Raw genomic sequence first — 26,843 nt, forward strand, 5'->3', positions numbered from 1 at the left:
TCTCTCTCTCTCTCTCTCTCTCTCTCTCTCTCTCTCTCTCTCTCTCCCTCCCCCCATATATATATGCATACATATATAATAATAATATAATAAAATAATTAATAAATAAAGTTTTTGGTATGTAGTTGTTTGCATGTTGTCTCCTTTACAGTATAAACTCCTTGAAATTAGAGGCTATTTTTACCTTTCTTCATATTCCCAGTGTCTGGCTCATATAAGCACTTCATAAATGCTTTCTAATCCTGACTTTGCCACAAATCAAATCATTGTTTAATTTCCATGGATTTCAATTTCCTGTGTTGTAAAATGAGGGATTTGAACTATAGATGTGACCTCTTTATTACTTTCCAGCTCCAAACTGTTATTTTGGAAATTTAGAATTTAGTGTTAATCTCAACAGTGTGAAATTTAGAATCAGTCAAATTATCTGGATGAAGTCCTAGTTTCTGGCCTGGTCTTGTTGTTTGGGAAGGCTGTTCTGAATACTCAGTAATTCATCTTTCCCTTAGGGTAGTTTAATCCCAGGAACAAAATATTGGAATGAAACCTCAAGTGTCTAGGGGACTAGGACCAGCAGAATAAAGGAGGAGAAAAAATTGCACTTGAGTTCAAAAAGTTAATTGCACTGGTATAGGATGTGGAATATGAGAGCTAGGAAGAAAATCATATGGAAGAGACTTCCAGATTCTAATGGACTACAAGTTCAGTATGGGTTAGTATGATGTGGGAGCCAAACAAGCAGATGCCATTTTATAGGCATCATATGCAGGGTACCCTGCCTTATCCTGAGCACAACTAGAATACAGTGCTCAATTTTGGGAACCATCATTTTGTAGGGACAAGGTAGAGCAGATGAGATTAATCAGAGGGGAAACTAGAAAAAAGGATGTTTGAGAGATTTGTGATATTTCACCCAGAGACAAAGACTTAGACATGTCATGATAGCAACCTTCAGTATTTTGAGGCTTGACCTAAAAAAGGAATAGATTGATGTTTTGCTTCCAAAGGACAGAACCTAGGACCAATGGATACAAGTATAGGGAGGCAGGTTAAAGCTTGACATCATGAAAATTTTCTGAACAATTAAAGGCAACCCCAAACTGAAAAGACTGTCTAACATCTCTAACTCTTCATTCTCCCTTAATGCCCCCGTATTTAACTAGTTATTTCACCTTATGGATATCACTCCTATCTTCTTATCTGTCTATCCAGTCATGCAGCTACCAATCCAGTCAGGTCCTCATCACCCAAGAGTATTATAGCAGCCTTCTCACTGGTTTCTCTGCCCCTATGCTCTTCCTATCCCATTGTCCACATAGCTGCCAAAATGATATTCCTGAAGCCCTGGGCTGATCATGTGACTCCCCTTCTCAAAAGACTTCAGTAATTCTCTATGCCTTTAAAATAAAATGCAAACTCTCATGTTTGACAGTTAAAGCCCTTCACTCTCTGACTCTAGCCTGTCATTCCAAACCTAGTCGTTGTTCCTCTTTATATCATCTATGCCATGGGAAGAAATGGCCAAAATGTGATCTCCTTGCCATTCCTCATGTTCATTATAAGTTCTGTCTCTATCCCTTTGTACTGGTTGTCTTCCATGCTTGTATACTCCACCTTTTAGAATCCTGCTTGGCTCAAGTGCCATCTCCTACTGAGCCCTTTTTCCGATCCCTCTAGTTGCTGGTATAGCTCCCCTCTCCCCTAGATTACTTTGTATTTGCTTTTTATTTTTAAACCTTACCTTCTGTCTTAGAATCAATACTATGTATTGGTTTCAAGGCAGTAGAGGGTCACATGGCTAGGAAGTGCCTGAGGTCACATTTGAATCCAGGACCTTCCATCTCTAGGCCTGACTTAATCCAGAGCCATCTAGCTGCTCTCACTTTGTATTTACTTTGCATGTGTTTGCAGGTTGTTACCACCAAAGTGCCAGGACAGCAAGGGCTTTTTTTTTGTCTTTGGATCCCCAGTACCCAGCACAGTTTCTAACAGATATTAAGTGTTTAATAAATGCTTGTTGATTGCTTGATTTTAACACTAATGGAATTCTTTATCCAAGCTGAATGACCTAAGAATGTAATAGCCAGGACTTATGATGTGGATAGGTGTTACATAATACTACCTTTCTTCATATATGGTATCACTGATTTGGAATTGAGGACCCTTCTGACCATGGAGGTCTACGATTCTAGGGTCAAATTCATAGTATGTAAAAGAAGAGGCAATAAATAAGTTAGCATTTTTGTTTACATTATTTCTATACTTTTTTAGCCCTACCCTTTAAGCCTCAATATTTAAAAAAAAAAAAAAAAAAAGATGAAATTGAAAGAGTAGATGTGGAGGAGAGGGAAAAGTAGAATTATTTATCTGAATATCTGAGTTATAGTTGACTAGATGACCAGATACTGTCCTATTTATCTTTGAGACTCTTATCCTACTTGCTAAAGATCAATAATTCATCCAGACTTATACAAATAAGAGCCAAGCTAATTAGAATCAGGACTGTTTATTTCTTCTTTTCCATGAAGTTTAAAGTTGCTGCTTTAAAAGAAACTGTTCTTTGTGAGAAAGAAGAGAATGCTTCTACAAATGATTAAAAAGTGGCATTTATATTTAGACCTGCCTTTCATTTAGACCAATGATTCCCAAAGTGGGCGCTACCACCTCCTGGTGGGTGCTGCAGCAATCCAGGGAGGCGGTGATAGCCACAGGTGCATTTATCTTTCCTATTAATTGCTATTAAAGTTTTTTAAAATTAATTTCAAGGGGGCTAAGTAATATTTTTTTTTCTGGAAAGGGGCGGTAGGTCAAAAAAGTTTGGGAACCAATGATTTAGACCATAGTTTTCTTAACATCTTAATTCTGTGTAACTTTGGACAGTGTTTGTTGTGTTCTGGGAAAAACCCTAGCCTCAGAAGACCTGGAGTTGAATTCCAGCTTTGATGCTAATTATCAGTGTAACTTGGGGCAAACTATTTAACCTCTCAAGGACTCAGTTTCCTTCTCTATAAAAATAAAAGTATTATAATGAATAATTCCTAGTGTGTCCAGCAGCTCTAAGTAAAATCACTCTTCTAGACCCTAGCCTCCTGTTATAGATTGTAGTGGAGTAGAATAAATAGATCTCCCAGAGATCTCCAGTTACAGCATATCTTGACTTTAACTTTTAATTATGAGACCTGAGTACGTCTTTGGTTAGAGGCACAAGGATTTGAGTCTTCTGTAATTCAGAGAATCATAATGTCCCTGAAGCCCCAACCCACAGTCAAATGTAAGGAAGAAAGTCTGAGAGAGAGATCCAGGCAGGATCAAAGTAGTAAGTGTAGACCAGCATTCCTCCTTTCAATTCAATTTAATAGTTTCTTAAGTACCTACTTTTGTACAGGGTTTTTATGCTATACCTGTCATGTGCCTTAGTAGCAAATATCCATTTCTTCCTTTAACTTAACTCTCTATCTGCCCAACTAAATTCAAAGCAGTTTCCTAGCAAAGAAGAAAAAAATCTTTTTGCTTTTTTTTTCAAACTTGAGAGAATAGAGAAAACATTTTTAAAATTTTTCCTTTCTCAAAAAAGAATTTGTAAAGAATATGCAGGTGTGGCAGGGTGTATCAAATATGGTAACTCTGAAAGGGAGCTGTTTTCTTGCTATGATTAAAATAAGTAGAAACTGAAAAGCCACCCTGTGGAAATTGAATGTGTGTATATGTCTGTTTTTCCTCGCATTGGAAATACATTCCTGTCCTGATGACGTACTTCCCTCAGGGTGCTGTTTTTATTCAGTCAGGTTATGAATTTAATATTCCTTGCACAAGGACAGTAAGCTAGACCTCCTTTTCCTCCCTCTACCCAAACTGTTTTTGTTCTTTAAGAGGCTAGGAATGTGGCAAAAATCCTGGCCCCCAAGATAGCCTTTTTTGGGGGGGGGCGGGCAGATGAAAGTTTGGAATCAAATCACTCTCCAATCTGAGAACCTTTCTATTGCACGCACTTAAGGAAAGTAGAGTAGAGATACTGATGAATTCATGCAGGGTGTCTGTGACAGAGAGTGGATCTGTCAGCAGTCATTTTCTAGGGGTAGTGCATGGTCTTGAAATTGTACCTGAATTCACCAATCATATAGTGGATCCAGGGCCAGGCTAGCATCTAAGTATGAGAAGAAATTAACAGCATTGACCCACAAAAATTTTAGAGGTGGGAATATATATTGCTCATGATGAGACCATTTGGCCTGGGGTATGGTTCTGTACCTGAATAAATGTACAAACTTTTCTCTCATTTCCTATTTCCAAAATCCAAAATTGTGTTTATTTGTTTACCAAGGTGGAATTAGCAACAACAACAATAACAGTTAACTGTAGAGTATTTCAATCATAGTAAGAGGAGGTATTTATATAATAGTTTAAGATTTGCAAAGCACTTTAGAATTTTTATCTCATTTTACAAAGCACTTTATACACACCCACTTTTTTTTTTTTTTTTTTTTTTTTTTTTAAGGAAATTGAAGCTCTGGGAGATTTTGTGACTTCCTCATAAATAGCCAGCAAATATCTGGTCTTCTTCTCCAAGTCCAATGTTCTTTCTGCTATACTGTTACCTCACTCAGGGGAACAGATTCCACCCAATTTAACTTGCTGCTAGTATGAGCCTGAATATGAGAGCAGTCAGCAAAGCCACCTCAGAAAGAGGAAGAGAGTAGAGTTTATTAGATACCTCCTTTGTGTTGGCACAGTTCAAGGCACTGGCTAAGCAGAGAAATGAAGTATAAGGTCATACCCCTTTTCTTTAGAGGTACATGTGTGATACACTTCACCAATTAAATAATAATACAGGACAACATGTACCGAGTGCCAGAGTGGGTAGTTCAGATTGTAATGCTTAGAAGAACATCAGCAAAGATGAGAGTGCATCACTGAGCACTGGGATACAAACCCAAAGAGAAAAGTGCTTTCTTTCCTCTTATAAAGTTCTTGACCTTTCATGTCTCTGAATTCTTGGAGGAAGTTGTAAGAGCATTTTGTTTTAGCAAAGAACTGGAAACTAAGGGACTTCTCATCAGTGGACAAATTGTAGCATATGAGTGTCATGGAAAACCATAAAAAAATGACAAAAATACAAATTCAAAGAAACCTGGGAATATAAACTGATTTGTTTATATATCAGTTGTATAAACGGATATAGACCAAATTAAATAGAGCCAAGAGAACAACTTCTACAATGAAAATATTGTTTAGAAAAGAAAACAACTTTGGAAGACTTGGGAATTCTGACAAATGCAATGTCTAACTACAATTCCTGAAGTCTAAAAATAAAGCATGTTACCCACCTACTGTCAGAGTAGTACTGACTCAAGTTACAGAATGAGAAATACATTTTCATGTATGGCCTATACAGTGATCCCTCACCTGTGGGAGTTATATTCCAGAGACCCCCATGATAGGTGAAAATCCAAAGTAGTAGGAGAGCAAACAGACCAATTCAACAATCACTGAACCAATCAGCACCCAGGATACAGAACACAGCAGTGTGGTTGGTCGCCTTTCATTCCATCAGCCAATAGTGTACAATCTCATTTTGGCAAACTTGCACAAGCAGTAGTAGCATACTGCATTTCCATTGTGTACAGTAGGTTATTCATCTGCAAAATCCCATGATATAGTGAAAATTCCATGATACAGAATTAGATTTAAAAAACAAACAAACAAAAAGACACGATACAGTGAAGCCACAATAAGTGAACTGCGATATAGCAAGGGTTGACTATATAAGAATTTATTTTGGTTGACTGCCTATTTGTATCAAAAGTTCTATTATTTGTTTTCCAATGAGGTTGGGATAAAGAAAGGAGCTAGCCATATAAGGTTGAGGGAGAAGGAGGAAGTGGGGGTGGGGGGGGTGGGAGAGAGACCGGGGGAACAAAGGTTAAGAAGAAAGCAAGCAATATGTAATAGATTTACAATTTCATATATAATCTTTTTGTTATCCTTTATATATAGAAACTCTCTTATTGCTTGGTGTTGGTCAATTTAGAATAATGATTTAAAAATTTTCAAGTTGAAGGACAGAATCAAGGTCCTACAGGAGGACAAGGATTTGCAGTCATGGAAATTTTTTCATTAATATTTAGAATTGGAGAAGGGTAGGAAGGAGTATACAAAGGTATCTTCCTTTCTTTTCCCTTTTCTACCCATAGTACCATAACCCCAAGTAGGAAGGGAAGAATGAGATAATCTGATTTCTTTTATGTTTGAATCCTACTTCAAATCTCACCCTTCAAGGAATCTGATAGGACTTATTCTTTATTTCCTGAAATTCCATGAGATTTTTGAGGTCTCAATCCAAGCCTGTTCTGTGAACAGATTCTGATTTGTGACCCCACAGCAGCTTTTAAAGAACCCAGTGTTATAGATTGAATCTTACTTTGTTGCTCATGTTAGTAGCCCAGTTGTCTTGTGGCATTTCTATGCAGAGCACTTGTCTTTTTCCATTCTTTTCTCTGTGAGTGTTTTGAAATGTTTATGTGCTTTGTCAGAACCTCCCTAACTGTGGGTGGGGATGGTGAGGATGAAGAATGGAATTCCTTACTTGGAAAACTGCCCTCCATTTGCAGTGAAAAGTCTTCCCACCATTTTGAGGCCTGGCCAGGATGGCACGCTCTTCAGAAATACAAAGAGCCAAACAGGTTTTAGGATACTAATAAGAATCTATTAAATATCTTCAGCAGTTTTCCCTCTACTTTTTTCCATTCATATTGAAGATGAAATTTATTACTTGCACCAGCATTGGAAGTTCACCAAATTCATCAAGTATTTTTAAAGCATCTTTTATGTGCTAAGTGCTAGGTATTAAGGGAGGAGAAAAACAGTCTTTGTTCAAGAAGTTTACAATCAATTAATCCACAAGCATTCATTAATTACATACTCTATACTAGGTACTTTGCTAGGGGATTCAGTATAAAAAAAAGACAAAAGCTAAATAGTCTCTGCCTTCTAGAAGCGTACTGCCAGGGCACAGAAAGTACATATATAGGTATTTGCAAAATGTAAATAAAGTGATTTGTGGGGAAGGTCATCACTGTTGGTGGGATCAGGTTAGAAGATGAGCTAAGCTTTGAAGAAAACTAGAGATTTGGAAAGATGGACATGAAAGGTAAGGGCATTCCAGTAAGCCAAGGCATGGAGGCAAAAAGGGAGTACCATGGATGAGAAAAAGCCAGAACCACATTCCAGATAAAAGGGAATAATGGATAAAAGAGCTGGAAATGTGGGCTGTAGCCAGATTGTGAAGGACTTTAAATGAAAAACAGAGTTTATAGCCACTGGAGTTTATTGAGTAGTGGAGTGTCATGGTCAAATTTGTACTTTAGAAAATTCAGTTTGACCATGGCATGAAAAATAAATTGGAAAGGGGAGAAGCTTGAGCCAAGAAAACTATTTAGGATGCTGTTACCATACTGTCTAAACAGGAGAAATTGAGGAACTGGACTAGAGTAGTGGCTATGTGGATGGAGAGAAGGGGATGAATATGAGAGATTTTGTTTTGAAGGAGCATTTGACAAAATTTGACAGCTTATTAGGTAAGTGAGAATGGATAGTCAATTTTTAAAAAAAATATTTTTCCATGGTTACATGATACGTTTTCTCCCCCCTCCCCCCCAAGCTGACAAGAAATTCTACTGGGTTATACAAATGTTATAACTTGATACCTATATCTATGTTATTCATTTTTGCAATAGAGCAGTCTTTTGAAACCAAAACCCCAAATCATGTACCCATATAAACAATTGATAATATATGTTTTTCTTCTGCATTTCTACTCCCAAAGTTCTTGTGGATAGCATTCTTATAAGTCTCTTGGGATCATTGTATTGTTACTAGTAGCAAAGTCGATTGTTCCATAATGTTTCACTTTCTGTGTACAATATTCTCCTGGTTCTGCTCGTTTCATTCTGCATCAGTTCATGGAGGTTCTTCCAGTTCATATAGAAATCCTCCAGTTCATCATTCCCTACAGTATAATAGTATTCCATCACCATCATATACCACAATTTGTTCAGCCATTCCTCAATCAAGGGACACTCCCTTATTTTCCAATTTTTTTGCCACCACAAAGAGTGCAGCTGTGAATATTTTTGTACAACTCTTTTATATTATCGCTTTAGGGTACAAACCTAGTAGTGGTATTGCTGGATCAAAGGGCATGCATTCTTTTTTTTTTTTTTTTAACCCTTGTACTTCAGTGTATTGTCTCATAGGTGGAAGAGTGGTAAGGGTGGGCAATAGAGGTCAAGTGACTTGCCCAGGGTCAAACAGCTGGGAAGTGGCTGAGGCTGGGTTTGAATCTAGGACCTCCTGTCTCTAGGCCTGACTCTCACTCCACTGAGCTACCCAGCTGCCCTAAGGCATGCATTCTTTTAAAGTTCTTTGGGCATAATTCCAAATGCCTTTCAGAATGGTTGGATCAATTCATAACTCCACTAAGAGTGTATTAGTGTCCCAATTTTGCCACATCCCCGCCAACATTTATTATTTTTCTTTACTGTCATATTGGCCAATCTGCTAGGTATAAGATGGTACCTCGGTTGTTTTGATTTTCATTTTTCTAATTAGGAGGGATTTAGAACGCTTTTTCATATGATTACTAATAGTTTTGATTTCTTCATCTGAAAACTGCCTAATGAATAGTCAACGTAGCAAAAATGGATAATATATGGATAGTGGTGCCCATAACAAAAATAGGAAATGTCAGGGGAATCAGGGATTTAGAGCTGGAAGGGACTTTAAGGCTCTTCATTTTATAGATGAGGAAAATGAAGTTCCACAAATAGTAAGTGGCAAAACTAGGATTTGAATCCAGGTCCTCTGACTCCAGATCCAGTGTCCTTTCTAATGTACCACACTGCACAAATATAATATAGAAGGAGGTCTGGGTAAATATATTTTAGCAGAGGAGAGGGTAGGAAGAAGTGAGAGAACCACCAATAGCCAATGCTGGCTGGAATGTAGTATATATGAAGGGGCATATAGGAAGGAAATAAGGCTGAAAAACTAAATTGAAACCAAATTGTGAAAGGGATTTAAGTTCTGGGCATTTGTCCTTGGGCAGTGAATAAACACTGTAGGTTTTTTAGCAAGGGATTAACTAGGTCAGACCTGTACTTTTGGAATAATAATGATGATGATGATAATGATGATAATAATAATAATAATAGATAACATTTTTATACTGTGTCAGGCATTGTACTAAGTGCTTTAAAATTATTATCTCATTTGATCCTCACAACAGTGGGTGGGGGGGAGGGATAGGCACTATTATTATCATCATTTTATAGATGAGAAAAGTGACTTGATGAGGATCACACAGTGTCTAAGGGAGGATTTGAACCTAAATCTTCCTGACTTAGCCTGGCACTCTATCCACTGTGCTACCTTGTTGACCCTGGAAGGAAGATTTTTTTTACAATTGTGTGGAGGATGAATTGGAGAGTCAGTCCATTGGTAAGTGTTTATTAAGCTCTTACTATATTCAGGCACTCTGCAAAATATAGGAGATGCAAAGAAATGTAAAACTATTGTCTTCTACTTTTGAGAGGAATTAAGAATTCTAATGGGAGAGGAGACAACATACAAATAATTTTGTTTATTGATGCAGAATAATTGGAAGTTAATCTCAGAAGGAAAGCACTAGCAATTAGGTGAGGTTGGGATGGGTTAATGGACCAGCAACCAGCAAAGGCCTCCCAGTGAAGTTGTGATTTGAGCTGAGTTTTGAAGGAAGCCATGGAAGCTAAGAGGCAGAGAAGAATAGAGGAAGTGTTCTCAGCTTAAGGGACAGCTATTGAAAAGACAAGAAATGCCGTCCCTTGTGAGGAATGGCAAGTGAGTCAATTTAGCTGGATCTTAAATTATATGAAGAGGGAAGCAGCTAGGTGGCTCCGTGGATAGAGAACCAGGCCTGGAGACAGGAAGACCTGGGTTTAAATATGCCCTCAGACGCTTCCCAGCTATGTGACCCTAGACAAGTCACTTAACTCCAGTTGCCTAGCTCTTATCTCTCTTTTGCCTTGAAACCAACATTTAGTATTGATTCTATGACAGAAGATAAAGGTCTAAAAAAAAAGTATATGAAGGGGAATAAATAACAGGAAAGATAGGAAGGTGCAAGATTGTGAATGGTTTTAAATGCAAAATAGTAATTTCTATTTTATACTGTAGGTAATAGTGAAAGCTACTGGAGTTTGTTGAATAGGTGAGTGGCCTGGCTAGACTTGTACTTTAGTAAGATCACTTTGGCAGCTGAGTGGAGAATGGATCGAAATGGGGACTGGAGAGAGGAGAAACTTGAGGTTATGAGAGGTTGTGATTTGCCCATACAACTAATCTGTCAGAGCTCAGAACTGAAGCCCAGATTTCTTTGTCTCCAAATCTAGGACTTTTCCCACTATACTACACTGACTTTAAATAATAATGTTAGTAGGGGGCAGCTGGTTGGTTCAGTGTACTGAGAGCCAGGCCTAGAGACAGGAGGTTCTGGGTTCTAATCTGAAATCAGACACTTCCTAGCTGTGTGACCCTGGGCAAGTCACTTATCCCACATTGCCTAGCCCTTACCATTCTTCTGCCTTGGAACCAATACTCAGTATTGATTCTAAGATGGAAGGTAAAGGGTTTTAAAAAATAATAATAATGTTAGTAATTATCATAGCAAGAAAAAGATTTCATCTTTCATTTTACCCCCATCCCACCCCCCTCCCCTGGACCAAAAACAAAAAACAACCAAACTGTAATTGTCTGATCATATTTATTTTTAACTTTAACACAGTGGTTAAACTACATGAAGTTTGGATCAGAACTTTACCTGTCTTTACTGAACATTTATCTGTCCAGACTAAAATCACCATACTTCCTGGCAGACAATTCCCATTAAGGGACGAGGTCAAGAATTTTGTGGGGGAAGTGAAGAAGCAGGAGGTCTTAAAGTTTTCTTTATGGCCCTTATATTAAATGAAGCCAAGAGCAGTGATGGGGAAGGGGGGAAGATACTATAGAAGTCAGCGATAGCTGTAATGCTTGACTACCTCCCAACCTGGGCCACTCTGTCAGATGCTGGAGAAGGGTTCCAAAGGTCCAAATTTAAATCTCTGAGGAGGGGCAGCTGGGTAGCTCAGTGGAGTGAGAGTCAGGCCTAGAGACAGGAGGTCCTAGGTTCAAACCCGGCCTCAGCCACTTCCCAGCTGTGTGACCCTGGGCAAGTCACTTGACCCCCATTGCCTACCCTTACCACTCTTCCACCTATGAGACACTACACCGAAGTACAAGGGTTTAAAAAAAAAAAGCCAAAATAAAAAAAAATTAAAATTAAATCTCTGAGGCTAGGGATTCTACACTTAAAGCTCTAAACAAACCGATAATGCTCTTTAAATAATTTTGTAAATTAAAATTCCACTGCCAAAACGTGGATGTAGCAATTGGTAGAGTCCCTAATCAAACCTCACAGTTTAGCTATGATAAATTTGAGTATCAAGGATCAACTGTCCCTAGATTCTGATCATCAAAAATGAAGATTGATATTGCTGAAATATTTTTTGTTGATGATAATCACCTTAGTCTAAGCTGGTACTCCTGGGACGATTTGGAGAGAGCAGACCAGGTCTATTGGGCTCCATTAATTCAGATTCAGAAGACCCTCTGGCAGAAATTCATAAGTCTTGGATTTATTAACCTAGTTTAAGCAGCTGAATCTCTTAACACAGGTGTTGAGATGAAGGAATAAGGTTTTTTTTTTTTTTTTTTTTGCTTATTTACAAGGGAAAAGAGCTTACAAATTCAGAAAGGGAAAGTTTTGAGAAATATAGCTAGGTCTAATTAGTGTGAATGAGGAATCCCCTAAAGTCATTGCATTTATCTGAATTCACACTATTCAAAATTATAATTTTATAAAATGTGGTAATTGGATCCATCCCAATAGAAATATGCAGTGAGATTTTTAATAATGTAACCACTTCAAGGGTTTTATTATTTACACTAATTGGGGCTTCATTGGTATTACAAGAAAAAGAAATTTATCAGGTTCCCCAACCAGATAGCCCTTAGCTTCCTTATTTATCTTCTAAGCCAGTGATGGGCAAACTTTTTAAAGAGGGGGCCAAAGGAAAGGCAATGCTCATCTGTCAGTCTGTTTCTAAGGCAACTCTTTCGAAGTTTCATTGTATTGTATCCTACTCATTGTATTCGTCAGATTAGGAATAATGTTCCCTGGCCCGATAGAACATTTCAGGGGGCCACATTTGGCCCGCAGGCTGTAGTTTGCCCATCACTGTAAGTCATTCCAGTTTTACCTTCAACAGGCATAGCAACTAGCAGCATAGTCACTTAGATAAACAGATGTCTTTACCATCTTTCCCACCAAGGAGGAGAGACAATTTGATATGATGGAAAGACTGCTGTTATAAGGAGTTTGAATGCCTGGGCTCTTATATTTTAGCATAATGACTTTGGGCAAAAAGCTACTTCCCCTATCTGGACTTTAGCCTTTTCCACTAAAAAATGAGGGGTTCCTACTAGATAATTTCTAAGGTTCTTTCCATCAATATTTTTTCACTATTTCCAAAGAACAGTTTGTCATTCTGATACCCTCAAATATCTTTCCATTCTCCTTTCCTTTTAATCCCCTTTCCCAAGCCAGGAGAAGGCATTTGTGTGTCCAAGGCAAGATAAATGCCTATGTTAAAAAAAAACAGAAGTTTTCGTATCTATAATATTTTCCACTTAACTTATAGAGAGAAGAATGTCTGGTGTTAATAATATAAAAGTTAAAAAATATAAGACTATTATTCTTCATCTCATATAATTTAGATATCTTCCTCCACTATCCTCTTCTTCATCGTATGCTCAAATGGTACTTTTTCCTTCCAAGGCTGTGATACACATTCACCCTTCTTTCTTTCTTTTTTTTTCTTTAATATTTTTTTTAGAAACATTTTCCATGGTTACATGATTCTTGTTTTTACTTTCCCCTTCACCCCCCTTCAACACCCCCCCCCCATATCCAACGTGCATTTCCACTGGTTTTAACATGTGTGATCAATCAAGACTTATTTACATATTATTAATAGTTACATTGGTGTGGTTGTTTCGAGTCTACATCCCCAATCATGTCCGCATCAACCCATGTGTTCAAGCGGTTGTTTTTCTTCTGTGTTTCCTCTCCTGCAGTTCTTCCTCTGAATGTGGGCAGCGTTCTTTACCATAAGTCCCTCAGAAATGTCCTGTATCATTGCATTGCTGCTGGTACAGAAGTCCATTACATTCTATTTAACCACAGTGTATTGGTCTCTGTGTACAACGTTCTTCTGGCTCTGCTCCTTTCACTCTGCATCAATTCCTGGAGATCTTTCCACATTCACCCATCTTTCAAGCAGATTGTCCTCAATATCATCCAAAATCTTTTTTTCTGTACTAGTTCTTTTCCCATCGCTTACAAACATGCCCATATGTTCTCCGTCCTTAAAAAATCAAACCCTCACAGTCCTATCATGTCTTCTAACTGTCGTCCTATTTCTCTCCTCCCCCTCCATGACTAAACTCCTTTAAAAAGCCGTCTGTAATGTTTGTACTCAACTTCTCATTTCACTGATTTCTAAACCCCCTGCAACCTGTTTTCTGACCTCATAATTCCACTGAAATAACTCTCTCTAAAGTTACCAATGATCTAATTGCTAGATCTAATGGCTTTTTCTTAGTCCCTGTCCTTGATCTCTATAACACTATCAGTCACCTTCTATTCTCTAGATTTTTATTTTCCTTTTGTCTGACCTTTCTTTAGTCTACTTTGCCAATTCTTGATCCTTGCCATCTCCTCTCAGCTGGTGTCCCAAAAAGCACTGTCCTGGGTCTTCTTTTTGTTTTATGCTATCTTTGAAAAACATATATCTTCTTTTTTTTTTAAACCCTTACCTTCTGTCTTGGAGTCAATATTGTGTATTGGCTCCAAGGCAGACGAGTGGTAAGGGTAGGCAATGGGGGTCAAGTGACTTGCCAAGGGTCACACGGCTGGGAAGTGTCTGAGGCCAGATTTGAACCTAGGATCCCCCATCTCTAGGCTTGGCTCTCAATCCATTGAGCTACCCAGCTGCCCCCCATATATCTACTTCTTGACATCTTTAGCTTTTTACTTTATCATAATTTTTCCTAGTATCCTTCCCCTTCTCCATTCCCTAAGAGCTATTACATGTCATATTTTTTTAAAAATAGCAAGAAAGGGGCAGCTGGGGGGCTCAGTGAATTGAGAGCCAGACCTATTGACTCCAAGATGGAAGGTAAGGGTTTAAAAAAAATAGTAAGAAGAAGAGAAAATCAGAAACATTTTTTAAAAATATATGCCATATACCACAGTCATAGACCTTCCATCTCAGCAAAATAGTGGGGTGGAGGTATCTTTTCATAGCTCTTATTTAGGACTATGCTTTTCTTTATAATTTTGCAACATTTATTTTTGGTTGCTTGTGATTTTTTTCCCATTATCATATAGTCTATAATGTCTTAGTTGGGTGATCTCATCAATTCCCATTGGTTCAGTTTTCATTTCTTAGGCACATGATTCCCAGTCTATATATACAGCCCTAGTCTTTCCCCTGAGCTTCAATCCTATATTGCCACCTTTCTTTTAATACCTTGCACTAGATGTCCTATAATTATCCCAAACGCAACATATTCAAAACAGAATTCAATTCTCTTTTCCTTGAACCCCTCTTCTGGACTTCTCTATTTATCATTGACTAGGATACCACCATCTTGTAGTCACCCAGGCTTACAACTTTGTGGTCATCCTCAACTCCTCACTCTCACCCCACATACTCAACTTGTTGCCAAATTTGATTGTTTTTGTATTTACAACATCTCTTGTATGAATCCATTTCTCTCTACTTACTCCCAGAGCCACCACCCTAGTTCAAGGCTACCTTACTTCTTGCCTGAATTATTATGATCATCTATCCCTACTGCATTCCATCCTTCCTTCAAGCTGCCAAGATGATTTTTCTGAAGCATAAGTCTAACCATGCCATTCCCATGAATCCAAGAGCAAGGCTTTCAGCCCACTCCCCTTTGTCATTGTCCTTGGAAATAGCACTTGTGGAGATGCAACTACCCTTTCGAGTGCCACAGCTATATCTACTGAAGGTGACCCAGAAAAGAAAGTTCTTGTCACCATATTTTTGGTATTGTCATATAGTCAACACCAGAAATGGTTCTGATTTTATCTGTAGAAATGACATTAAAGTTGGGGCTTCAACACGGGCTTTACCATGCACCCTAAGGATCCTTTTATCATTCTTGCAGCTAAAACCTCCATATGAGTTGACTTCCCTATTAGAGTGTGGGCTCCTTGAAAGCAGGGATTGTCTTTTCTTTTTGTATCCTTTGTGCTTTGAATAGTACTTTGTGCATGAGAATTGCTTACTAAGAGTTTTATTTGTTAATTCTTTCATCCTCTGCTCTGTGAGTTCTCTTAGTTCTCTGTTACCTCTAGGACCATATATAAATTCCTCTGTTTGGTATTTAAAATTCTTCAAGTACTGACCCTCCCTACCTTTCTAGTCTTCTTACACTTACATTCCTCAAGTACTTTACATTCCAGATATATTATTCCTGACAAAAGCTACTCCATTTCCTTTGCCAGTACCTTTATACTAGGTGTCACTCTAGCCTGGAATGTTCTGCTTATCTAATCTCTTAGTTTTCCTGACTTTCCTCAAGACCTGTTTCAAAGCCTAATTTCTATAAGATACTCTTTCTGGTTCTTCACTCTCCCCGCTTCTAATTCCTTCCCCTCCGCAATTAATTATTCTCTTGTTGTTGTTTTTTCCTTCCCCTATTAGATTGTGAGCACCTTGAGGTCAAGGACAATGTTTGCCTTTCTTATATTCCCAGAACTTAGTAGAGTGCCTGGCACATAATAATGCTTGTTAACCAGCTGGTTTAATGTTTGGCTGTTCACTGACTGATTAAAAAAAGAGAAACAGCTATTGAATCCTTTGTAATTACCTTTTTTACCTGCCCCTGATCCAGAGGTTCTTGGCTTGGAGTTCATGAACTCTCCAGTCTGGGGATACATTTGGGGAGGGGTCTGTAAACTTGGATGTTTAATTAATAAATCAGTAAACATTAAGCATCTACTATGTGGAAAAAAAATTACATCTTTATTTTTACTAGTTTCTAACTGAAATTAAGCATTCCTTTTAATTATGAATTTTCAAAACCAAAATATTCTTTGAGAAGAGGTTCTATGCTTCACCAAAAGTATTTATGATACAAAAAATAGTTAAGGACCCCTGCCTACCTCTCTACCTCCTGTTCTTGTTATTCCCCAAATACCTATCATATATCTCCGTTCACTTAGAGGTAGGGTAAAAGTTATATCATTAGCAAAAATAAGCTTTAATCAATCCTTGTTGACTATCTTCTATTAATTTAGAATTATTTGGGGCATTTAAAGGTCAGGGAGTAGTGAGAAAGCATGAACTTTATGTAGTGAAAAGAAAAAGGCATAATAGAATTACACAGACAAGAGTCTTACTAACTATGAATCAAAAAGTATAGTATTGTGGGACTGGGACTGGATTTAAAGAGTGTGCTGGAGTTTAAATCACAGTGCTGATACTGTATGACTGAACAAATCACTAAATCTCTCATTTTTCTAAACTATAAAATAGCAAAAGTAGACCAGATGATTTCCAAAGTCTCTTCCAGTTAGATGAGTCTAAGACTGACTCTTACCTCTACTTCCTCAGAATAATTGTGAGTAAAGTTCTTTATAAACTGGATCTTCTTAATGATAGATGGAGGGGATGAAGTGGTATGATATGAGAATATTCTTTTCAGGAAAAAAGGAGACCATTTGAATAAACGGCCTTTTTCAGTGCTGCAGTCCTACACTCATCTGTTGTCTACTTCAAGACTAAAAGCTCAGCTCCCAAAAGGATCACCACTCAGAGATGAAATTTATAGGGTCTCTTTTTGCATGTTCAGGGTTTGGGGTTGAGCCCAAACCTTAAGTCTTTTTTTTTTTTTTACCCCTTAACTTCTGTGTATTGGCTCCTAGGTGGAAGAGTGGTAAGGGTGGGCAATGGGAGTCAAGCCTGAAGAGGAGGAAGAACAAGCCAATGTAAATTCCTCTCTTCCCTCCAAAAGACAAAAGAACTTAAATGTCACTTCTATTTATTGAATGGGGATTCAAGACTGAGATATAATATGCATCATGGAAGTTTTCCCAGTCATGCATGCCTTGCCTTAATGACTTCATTTGGGGTATTCTTTTTTTTAAACCCTTAACTTCCGTGTATTGGCTTTTAGGTGGAAGAGTGGTAAGGGTGGGCAATGGGGGTCAAGTGACTTGCCCAGGGTCACACAGCTGGAAAGCGTCTGAGGCTGGATTTGAACCTAGGACCTCTAGTCTCTAGGCCTGACTCTCAATCCACTGAGCTACCCAGCTTGCCCCAAACCAAACCTTAAGTCTTAACAGGAGATCAGGTGACACACTGAGCTGAAAAATCTGTCCCTGTGGTTTTTTTAGGAAATATTTTTCAGATATTTTGACTGCAAGGAGAAAGTGGTCATGTACTTTTCTTCTGCTGCCTTTGTCTGTCAACTGAAGATGGATAAATTATTTTTCCCCTTTCCCTGTAGCTGGTGGTCACAATCACTTTACTATAGTCCTTTTGCTTATACTTAGGGGAGAAAAATATCTAAAGCCTTGCACAAAGGGCTCTCCTTTCATTTCCCTTGAAAAGAACTGTGAATTAATTCTTTCTCTCCTCTTTTGTCTTTTGGAGGGAAGAGAGGAATTTACATTGGCTTGTTCTTCCTCCTCTTCAGGCTTTTAGGAGATCTTTGACCTGGTCACATGGCCAGGTTGGCCTCATCTAGGGAATTCTGAGGAGAGCCTGAGGGTTTGGCTCATCTCAATAAGTCTGTTTTCATGGGCTTCTTACTTCATTGTTATAGCCTGGTGAGGGCTTCTAGGGTAAGAAGAGTGTCAACTGAATCTTCCCCCTCCCTGTTGCTCCCTAGAATAAAGTCTCTGGGCCTGAGATATTGTAGGCCAGAAGATCTTTTTTGAAGTGCCAATCTTAGCTAAACTATACATAGCATGTTATGGTTCCTAAGGTCTTTGATGGTCAATGTAGAGAGCAGCAGACTGGGAATCAAGGAGACCAAGAAAAATTCCAGCTGTGTAACTAGTCATCAACACTTTCTTCTCTCTCCCTATCTCATGTGTAGTCAATTGCCAACTCCTTACAATTCTTTCCTCCACAACTTTTCTTGAATCCATATCTTTCTTTCATGTAACCAATATCATAATTCAGGTACTCATCATCTCTCACCAGGAATATTGTGACATCTTCCTGATTGGTCTCTCTGCTTTTGGCTCCAACCTATCTTTGCTGCCCAACTAACTTCTCTAAACACATCATCTCTCATCTCCAGATATTTGTAGAAGCAGTTTTCCATGCCTGAAATGTGTTCTTTCCTCAGCTCTACCTCTCAGGTATCACCTCTTCTATGAAGCCTTCCTTGATTTTCTTAATTGTTAATGCTCTCTCCCTTGAATTATTTTAGGATTTCCCATCTGTATACATGTATTTCTTCAGTAGAACATATGCCTCTTAAAAGCAAAGACTTGTTTTATTTCTACCTTTTCTGTTAACACAATGCCTTGGACATAATAGATGCTTAATAAATGTTTGTTGAAATTGAAATTGATCTTAAACAAATCATAGTCTTTTTCTGAATTTGTATCATTTATACAATGAAGGAGGTTGGACTAAATGATCTCGCTGGTCCCTTGGAACTCTTAGCATTCTATGATTCACTTGGTCTTTACAATCCTGAGAAGTAAGTGACCTAAGAAATATAACCTTATATTAAACTTGTAGAAACTGAGATTTAAGGCAGTTTCCCTAAGTTTGCTAAGAGCAAAGGATCAGTATATATAGATCTCAATCCCAGCTTTTTCTACTAAACCAAGCAGTCCTTGGTAGTATATAGATGAACTATCCTGACCTGCAGAATTCTCCCTTAATAGGGTGAGGCCTCATATGTGAGATATAGCCCCATGTCCATTTTTCATGCCTTCCTATGCCCATGAAATAGCTCCCAGATCCCCTCACCAGCAGCACAAGTCTCTTACCCCTCCTAACAAATTGTAATATGACTGATTTCAGCCTCACTTGTAACTCCACTTGTTCTTCAATCCTACTGTAGCCAGAAGACTAGCTTTTGAGCTCTGGGACCTAGTAAGAGTTAAATATTGCTTCTTTAGCAGAGAGGTGCCATAAAGTAACAATCCTGGTTTCTCTATATTACAACCAAACTAGAATGCTTGTTGTGTCCTCTCTTGCCATTTTACTACATCTGTGCAGAGTGTTTCCCATTCCAGAATGAGATGCCTTTCTCCATTTCCCTTCCCCATCTCCTTCAAGAACCATGTCAGGTGCTGCTTCTGCCATCAGTCTTTCCCTTGTCTCCCTGCAGCTGAAATGCTCTTCTTCTTCTTCAGAATTTCCTAAAGTGCCTTCCTTGGTCCCTCCTTTGCCCCTTTCACATTCTACTTTGTCATACTTATTTTTTGTATGTGGTATCTCTCCCCTGTGAGACTGAAAATTCCCTGAGAGCAAGAATTGTGCCATTTTTCATCACTGCATCTTTAGAACTAATGTGTTTCTTGAATTACGTGCCCTTTGACAGCCACCATTTCTGGTTACTTTCTTTGGGATTTCTCCCAGGGATGTGGCTTCTGGAGCTGAATTACTTTGTAGCCTTTAAATCACTAAATGTGAGTTGTTTTTATTGAGATTGATTCTGACCTCGAGAATAGCAGGCTTCACCCACACTGGAATGTGAGGTGACCCAGCATTCTCCTGCTACTACAAATATTGTTTTCTAAAGTGTCATTCAAATCTAATGGCCTTTATTCTCTTTTTTCTCTTCTTATATTTCAGATTGAAAAGATCATGAGTTCAATCGGGGAAGGCATAGACTTTTCTCAGGAACAGCAGAAGATTTCAGGTACCATTTTAAATGTGGCCAGTTGGCTTAGTTGAATAGACCATCGTGCCAAGAGGATGGGAATCAGAGTTGCCACTCTCTGGGTTTGCTATGTTTATGTAGATCATGCATGGGAAGAACACTAGATTGAGGTTCAAATTATGTTCTATTCCTATGAGACATTGCACATGTAACCTTCCCCAGACTTCATTTTCATTTTCTTCCTTTTTCTTCTCTGCAAGACATACAGCTCGATTTATTACAAAATAAATAACTGCATTGGCATGGCTGACTGAGCAGCCCTTCCCCCATTCAGTATTAACCTTTCCTGGTGATGAATGACTTTCTCATCCAGGTTTATCCTTTTAATACAAAAGATGGCTGTGAATAAGGGAGCACCACAACCAATTCTTTCATCCTAGTATAATCACTGTCCCAGTTTTAGGCATGTAGAACCTAGTGTTGTTCTTATTATATATCTCCCAAATGTTCAACATTACACAAGGAACTGTAGAGATGTGACTTACTTTGTACAATATCAAATTCTTTTTTCAAAGAAGTGACTTGGTAATTATTCATTATCATTCATAAATTTGAATTTTGATATAAATTTGCTAAAAGTTGGCATATATCTAGAGCATAACCACAAAAGCACTTGGGTGAATCTGGTATTATTATTACCTCATTATAAGAGTAAGGATTTTATCTGACAAATGTCAGTCTCCTATTATAGTTAGAAATCAAATGAAATGAAAGGCTAAATAGTATAGTAAAAATACAGTGAAATCAAAGTAAAGAGACCAGTGGACACCAGCTTTGACCCTTGACCTTGTTTGATATTATGTAATCTACTTAATCTCTGAGCCTAATTTTCTCATCTATAAAAATGAGATAATAGTATAAGCATTACTCTACCTACCTCATAGGACAGTTGTGAGGCAAGTCCTTTGCAAACCTTCAGAGTCCTCCAGAGAAGTGAATTTTTGATAGCAGCAACTTCTGTCTCAAAAAGAGGCAGTATATGTAGCATAGTGACTAGAGGGTGCAAGTGTACTGCCCCCAGCTGTCTGGGGGAAAAGAAGCTTGGGTAATCAACAAAATGGTAAATCAAGCCCTGATTTGCCAGTTTCTAAGGTGTAAATACTCACACTAAACATTTACAACTAGTTCTTTTAAGCTGAACTGAACTGGCTCTAGCACACCTCAGAAGACCTAGAATTCAAAGCTGACCTCAGGTACCTATTAGGTGTGAAATCCTGTACAAATTACTTAACCTCTCCAGCTTCAGTTTCTTCTTCTGTTAAGTGAGGCTAATACAATTTTGGGGGCATTTACTTTACAAGCTTATTATGAGAATTAAAGGTAAAAATTGCTATAAAGTTCTTGGCAGAGCTCCAGGTGCTGTGCACATATCAGTTACTTTTGTATATTTCAGTTAATAAATTATTTTTAAATCCATTACTCTAAATTATGATGATACTCGAATATGTGTGCTGGCACCTATGATTTTATTGATGTAGGAAACTCCCAGGCAAAAAACCCTTTATGAATGCCGAGCAGTAACTGTTGTGCCAGGTAAAGTCTGTGAGCTTCTTGAGACCCCTCAAGATGAGGAGTGAATTTTCTCAATTTGATACAGTGCATGTCAGAGGAACCCAGAGCTTCCTAACTCAAGTGCTGGCTCCATCCACTATGCCATATTACCCCTAATTCTGAACTGTCAGAACATGGCTGTCAATCAGTCAAACAATAAACAGTTTGTCAACTTTCTTATTCTTTTTGCTGGGACTTGTGATTTCCTCAATTTAGGAAGCTCCTTTTTCCTGTAGAAAATCAGCACCTACTCTGAGAGTTGCTTATGGCACCAAAGGGACTTGCCCAGGGCCAGTGTGGTAGAGTTGTGGCTGGCTAGCTTTCTGAACATTATTCCATGTTACATATAACATCATAGGGAAGAGAGGAGAATTGTGCTTCATTCTAATAAAAGCAAAAGTTGCCTTTGTAAATGAAGGTGTCACTAAAATGAGGTATGTATCTTAAGGGGGAAAGGCTGGCTTTTCTATGGGTTTTATTAAAATCCAACGAGCCTCCAGTTGCAACTTGTATCTTTGTGGCTTTATTTCTCTGTTTGCTTCCTTCCCGCTATGATTTTTCAGTTTTAGATTCTGGAGTTGTACTATTTACCTCTCTGTATAGGGTAGCAATGCCTTTCAATGGTCTTGCCACAAGATTAGGTCTGATGTCACAGAATTTTGGATTTGAAAAACCAAATCATACATACTGCATGTATAATCTCTTTCACTGTACATTCTTCAAGTATTCATCTAGATTCTGCTTGAAGATGTAGAGTGATTGGCAGTCCATCACCCCAAAAGTCGGGAGTTTTTTTCTTTTATCAATCTGAAATCTTCCTCTTTGGCTATTTCTGTTCCTTCTAATTTTGCTCCCTGGGACCAAGCAAAAGAAGCCTCATTCCTTTCCCTCAAAAATACCTGAAGATAGCTTTGATGCTCCAACCTGTATCTCTAAACCTCATTTTTAATGGTATGGTCAATGTCCTTCTGAAAATGTGAACCAAATCTCATCTATGGTTTCTCTTCATCATTCTTGATACTATGATACTATGAGACAATGAAGGTCTCATACCATTCTAAATGAATTTTGTGGAACCATTTTTCTAAAAGGTCATTCTTTCTTGTTTGGTTGAGCCCTGACAATTAGTGGTGACATTTCCTCAATCAGATTGCTTCTTTCCTGAGCTAACATTGAAGTGATTCCCATGTACAGATAATGTTCTTGTTGGCATACACATATATTCAGACTACCTTGTTTTGTAATCTCTTCCAAGTGCAAAAGCATCCCTCTGTCTTGAGAATAAAAGAAGAGACAGGTATTGTGACAGAATTAGCCCGGGACTAGGAGCCCTAGGTTTGTGTCCATTATCTGGCATTTGGTAGTTGTGTTTGACTCAAGGGAAAGTCTGTCTGTCTCTCTCCCCCCTCCCCTTTTCTTTGGGCTTTAGTTTCTTTATCTGTAAACTGAGTATAGTTATTTCCCATTTTGCTTACTTAAATAATTTTTTGAGACTTATATGATATGTATACGTTTGTGTATCCTTGAAAACTTAAAGTACTATATAAACATACAGTGTTATTTTGAAGGAGATCATAGCTAGAAAATGATTCTCTGATGGTAGTGCCATCTTATACTCTGACCCTTTCCTTTCTTCCCACTTTCAGTCTACAGGATTCTGTGCTGAGAATTATTTACTTCATGGATAAGTCTAATAGGTACAACACAGTTTTATCTGAGTACATTTCAATGGATATGTCCCCAGTTTTCTTCTGTACTTAATCTTAACCTTTCCAGACTGGAAAAGTAGTGTTGAGGAAAATGACTACTGTAGCATTCATAGATTCTAGTTCTCTGCAGTGAGATCCCCATTTTCCTGCTGCTATTAGGGTGTGGTAGATGTGAAAGACCAGCATTGCTTGCTGTTGTAACTGATACATTGAGTCAGCTCTCTTCAGGCCCGGGACACAAAGACCCTCACCTCAGGCAGAAGCAGAGAGATTTTTTTGATGGGGATGAGTGGTGGCAGGATGCCAGCTTAACACTAGCTTTTTGGAGAGTTGAAAGAGACCTTCATGTTGTCCGACAAAGGAGAAGACTCATTGGCAGTCTGCCTTTGGCTAATCTCTTTGAATTTTGATGTTGCATCATGACTATTGCCAGCATCTGATATGCTGAATGCTAAGCCCATCCCTTTTGTCTGAGGCAGCAGCATTTGCTTTATCACATTTCTCTGGGCTAAAGGGCACTCAGGTTGCCAGAATGTAGAACTGAACTCATTATTAGTAGTGTCTCTCATTTATTTCCTCACATTTTTATTTGTTACTGCCCTCCATCCTTATAAGAGTCTCCAGAAGAGCAGTGAATTTAATTTGTCTTGCTGGAATAGCTATAGGTCATTTGTTTTTAAACTAAATATCCATGTCCTTCAAGGAGAAAGAAAATCATTTGCTCAAGCTTTTGCCATGCTTGGCCCATTCTTTGAAGTCTGTTTTCTGGCATTTTTTAGTCTTAGATTTTCTTCCTAAATTTGAAATTGTGTACATATTTATCAATTTAGTTCACTATCTACAATTTTTGCATTACAGATTACTCCCAAAGCATTCAAGAGTTTGTAGTGGTACAACATTATGAAGTTGATTTGTAATGTAATGTAGCCCATATATCCTTATGTGAATGTAGGATTTATCCCCAGCCCCCTTTTGACCTTTACCAGGCTATCTGTTTCCATTTTTGAAAGACTTCTGTAACCTCTCACATCTTCCAGATTTGTTTGATATTCCCATATGGATACCACTGCCTGGTTTTATTATTTTTTTATCATTCCGTGTAGCCTGTGGTTCTAAGCAACAAAAGGTACACACATTTCCTAAGTGGAAGAAATATTTATCTACATGGTAATTTACTCAGAGGAAGAAATGGCATATAGCTTTTAAAAAATCTTTCCCAATTGCTTACCCCTTCCCTTGCCTCCTAAGGCTGATCTCCTGCCTGTCCCAGGAAACTATTGGCAAGAGATGCAGGCATCTTCCTTATTCCTCCTAACAGTTCATTTTGGAGAAATCACCATCCTTCAGCATTTCTTAGCAAGCTTGCAGCCTCTTTAGTTTTCACCTTCCTTCATTGTCCATCACAGATACCGAGAAATTTGTCATTGCGATTTGATGACTGCGATGCTCCTTTCTCTTCTTTTTTCTTGGCAGTAACTGCTTTTGCTATGAAGCTGATCCCTGCCATATTTTATTGAGCTAGGAAAGGGGGAGGAAAGGGAGGAGGAAGGGAAGGGGAGGGACCAACTGCTTGAGAGTGAGAAAGGACCTGGGAGCCAGCAGCAGGCAGCGTGGAGCCCAGAGCTCTTAAACAAAGCATTCTACTGCGGCTCTCTACAAGGACACACATTCTGCTTGGTACAGGACCACAGCTGTGCAGCTGTATGATTACAGAGCAGAATGAATCAGCAGCCTGGCAGGCGCTGACTCTATGAGCATCCAAGATTCTGCTGCTTCCTGGATCTCAGCTTGCCCCAGTGAGGCACACTCCCAGGCTCTGAATCTTCCATTGCTGCAGAGTGCATCAGAGAGATTGTCTAGATCACCCAAGCTCCCTGGCCACTGTCCGTTCAGCAGGAGACAAATGAAGAGGAGGCAGAAGGTGGTTGGGAAGGTTTTAGTCTCCAAGCAAGTTGATGGTGTACTGACTCTGGAGGGTAGAAAGTACGCTGAAGTGGCAGGAATGGCTTTTGACATCCTGAGAGTTCAACGGAGGTGATGATGATTTTGTAGTTGGCTCCTTTTTCCTCTTCGATTTTTTTCCTTTCTGTGTCTATTGACACCTGCCTTTGGAAGCCAGATGCATTAACAGGCAAAGAAGCAGGTGGATGTCTGTACATTTGCTACAACAGATCCTTCAAGAACTACCAGGAAAGTCTGAACTTTTTTTCTCCCTTGTTCTAATTTACTTCTCCAATTGTAGAAGGGAGTAGCAAGCGACTGTCTTCTCTTGTCAGCTCATTTCCATAGGAGAAAGGACAAGATCTGGGGACACTCTGTAGGCACCCAGAGGAGAGGGTTGGTCTTGTCTCTAAGCCAAAAAGATCAGCTATGGGCCATCAATAGACTTGAACTACCATCTACTAAGAGACAACCTTTCCCCTTCTTCCACCTTTCTTTCCCTTCCCTTAATCTGATTGTTTTTAGGAAAGAACCAAATCTACCTCCTCACTCTTGAGCTCCCTTTCTGTTTGCTTGGAATCAATCATAATATCAGCTGTACTTAGATGAAAAAAAAAAAATGAAGCTGGGGCAAGTCCATGCCCTAGAAGACTACGCTGACAATGTAGATAGGGATATCCTATAGGCATTGCTTTGCCACTCCCTCCTCTCTCATCCTTATGAGATGTTCCATTTACCAGTAACCAAAATCTAAATGTTGAATTGGGTTCTAACCTCATTTAGCTGAGCAACCAGTTGGGATGCTGTGCTGCTGGGGAAATTGTTCCATGCCTGAGCCAGGATCTTTGAGTCCCAGCTTTTTGCTGTGCTGTTCCAAATAACAGGAAGAGGTGGTGACCATGGTTTGCTTATTTCGGGACTGTTGGGGAAAAAAAAGTAAAATTATTTTTGCTCCCACTGTCCTTTTCTGTGTGCTGCTTGACTTGCATGTGCTGGGCTTCCCACAGACAAGCTGATCACTAGCCTGGGAGTGGTTGTGGCTGCTGTGGCTACTGCTGCTTCCTCTCTCAGTCCTGGCTATGTGTCTGTGTCCGTCCGCTGCATGAAGATGTCTTTTCTCTCATGACTGATTTGTTCTGCAAGGTTGCAGGACTTGTCCCTGGCCCACAAGACAGGGTGGTGCTTCAGAAGTGGCATGATTAAGGGGACTTGGCTTAAGGGCTAGTAACAGCTTCCCTCTCTCATCTTGAGCTTCTGCTGGGACTGACTGTCCGGAATGCCTCAGGGCGAATACTGGCCCCTCCCTGATGAGACAAAGAGTTGACAGACTTGAGCCACTACTTGGGGGTTGGCTTTCCCCCCTGATGTGTTTGCAGGAAAGCCCTGAAATCAGTGCATGTGCCACTGCAGTCCCAGCCACAGTTCTGGCCATTGGGGGTTGGCTTATACCCCTTTAAAGAGGGATGGTGTATATAAAGCCACAGAAGCTTTGGCCCCATGGTCTCTGGACAGAAGAGGAGTTGTGGGTTTGATGCTCTGTTGCACTCTTGTACATAG

General features: G+C 39.0%; 1 protein-coding gene across 1 annotated transcript in view; it reads left to right on the forward strand.

The window, feature by feature from the left end:
• Positions 1-26,843, forward strand: part of ANKS1A (ankyrin repeat and sterile alpha motif domain containing 1A) — a 256,599-nt gene that overhangs the window by 202,066 nt on the left and 27,690 nt on the right. Inside the window, exon 12 of the mRNA XM_044674231.1 lies at positions 19,998-20,064. Within this exon, the coding sequence (XP_044530166.1) occupies positions 19,998-20,064 (67 nt within the window). The remainder of the gene's footprint in view (positions 1-19,997; positions 20,065-26,843) is intronic.

Source organism: Gracilinanus agilis, chromosome 4 (assembly GCF_016433145.1).
Source record: "Gracilinanus agilis isolate LMUSP501 chromosome 4, AgileGrace, whole genome shotgun sequence".
Classification (NCBI taxonomy): domain Eukaryota; kingdom Metazoa; phylum Chordata; class Mammalia; order Didelphimorphia; family Didelphidae; genus Gracilinanus; species Gracilinanus agilis.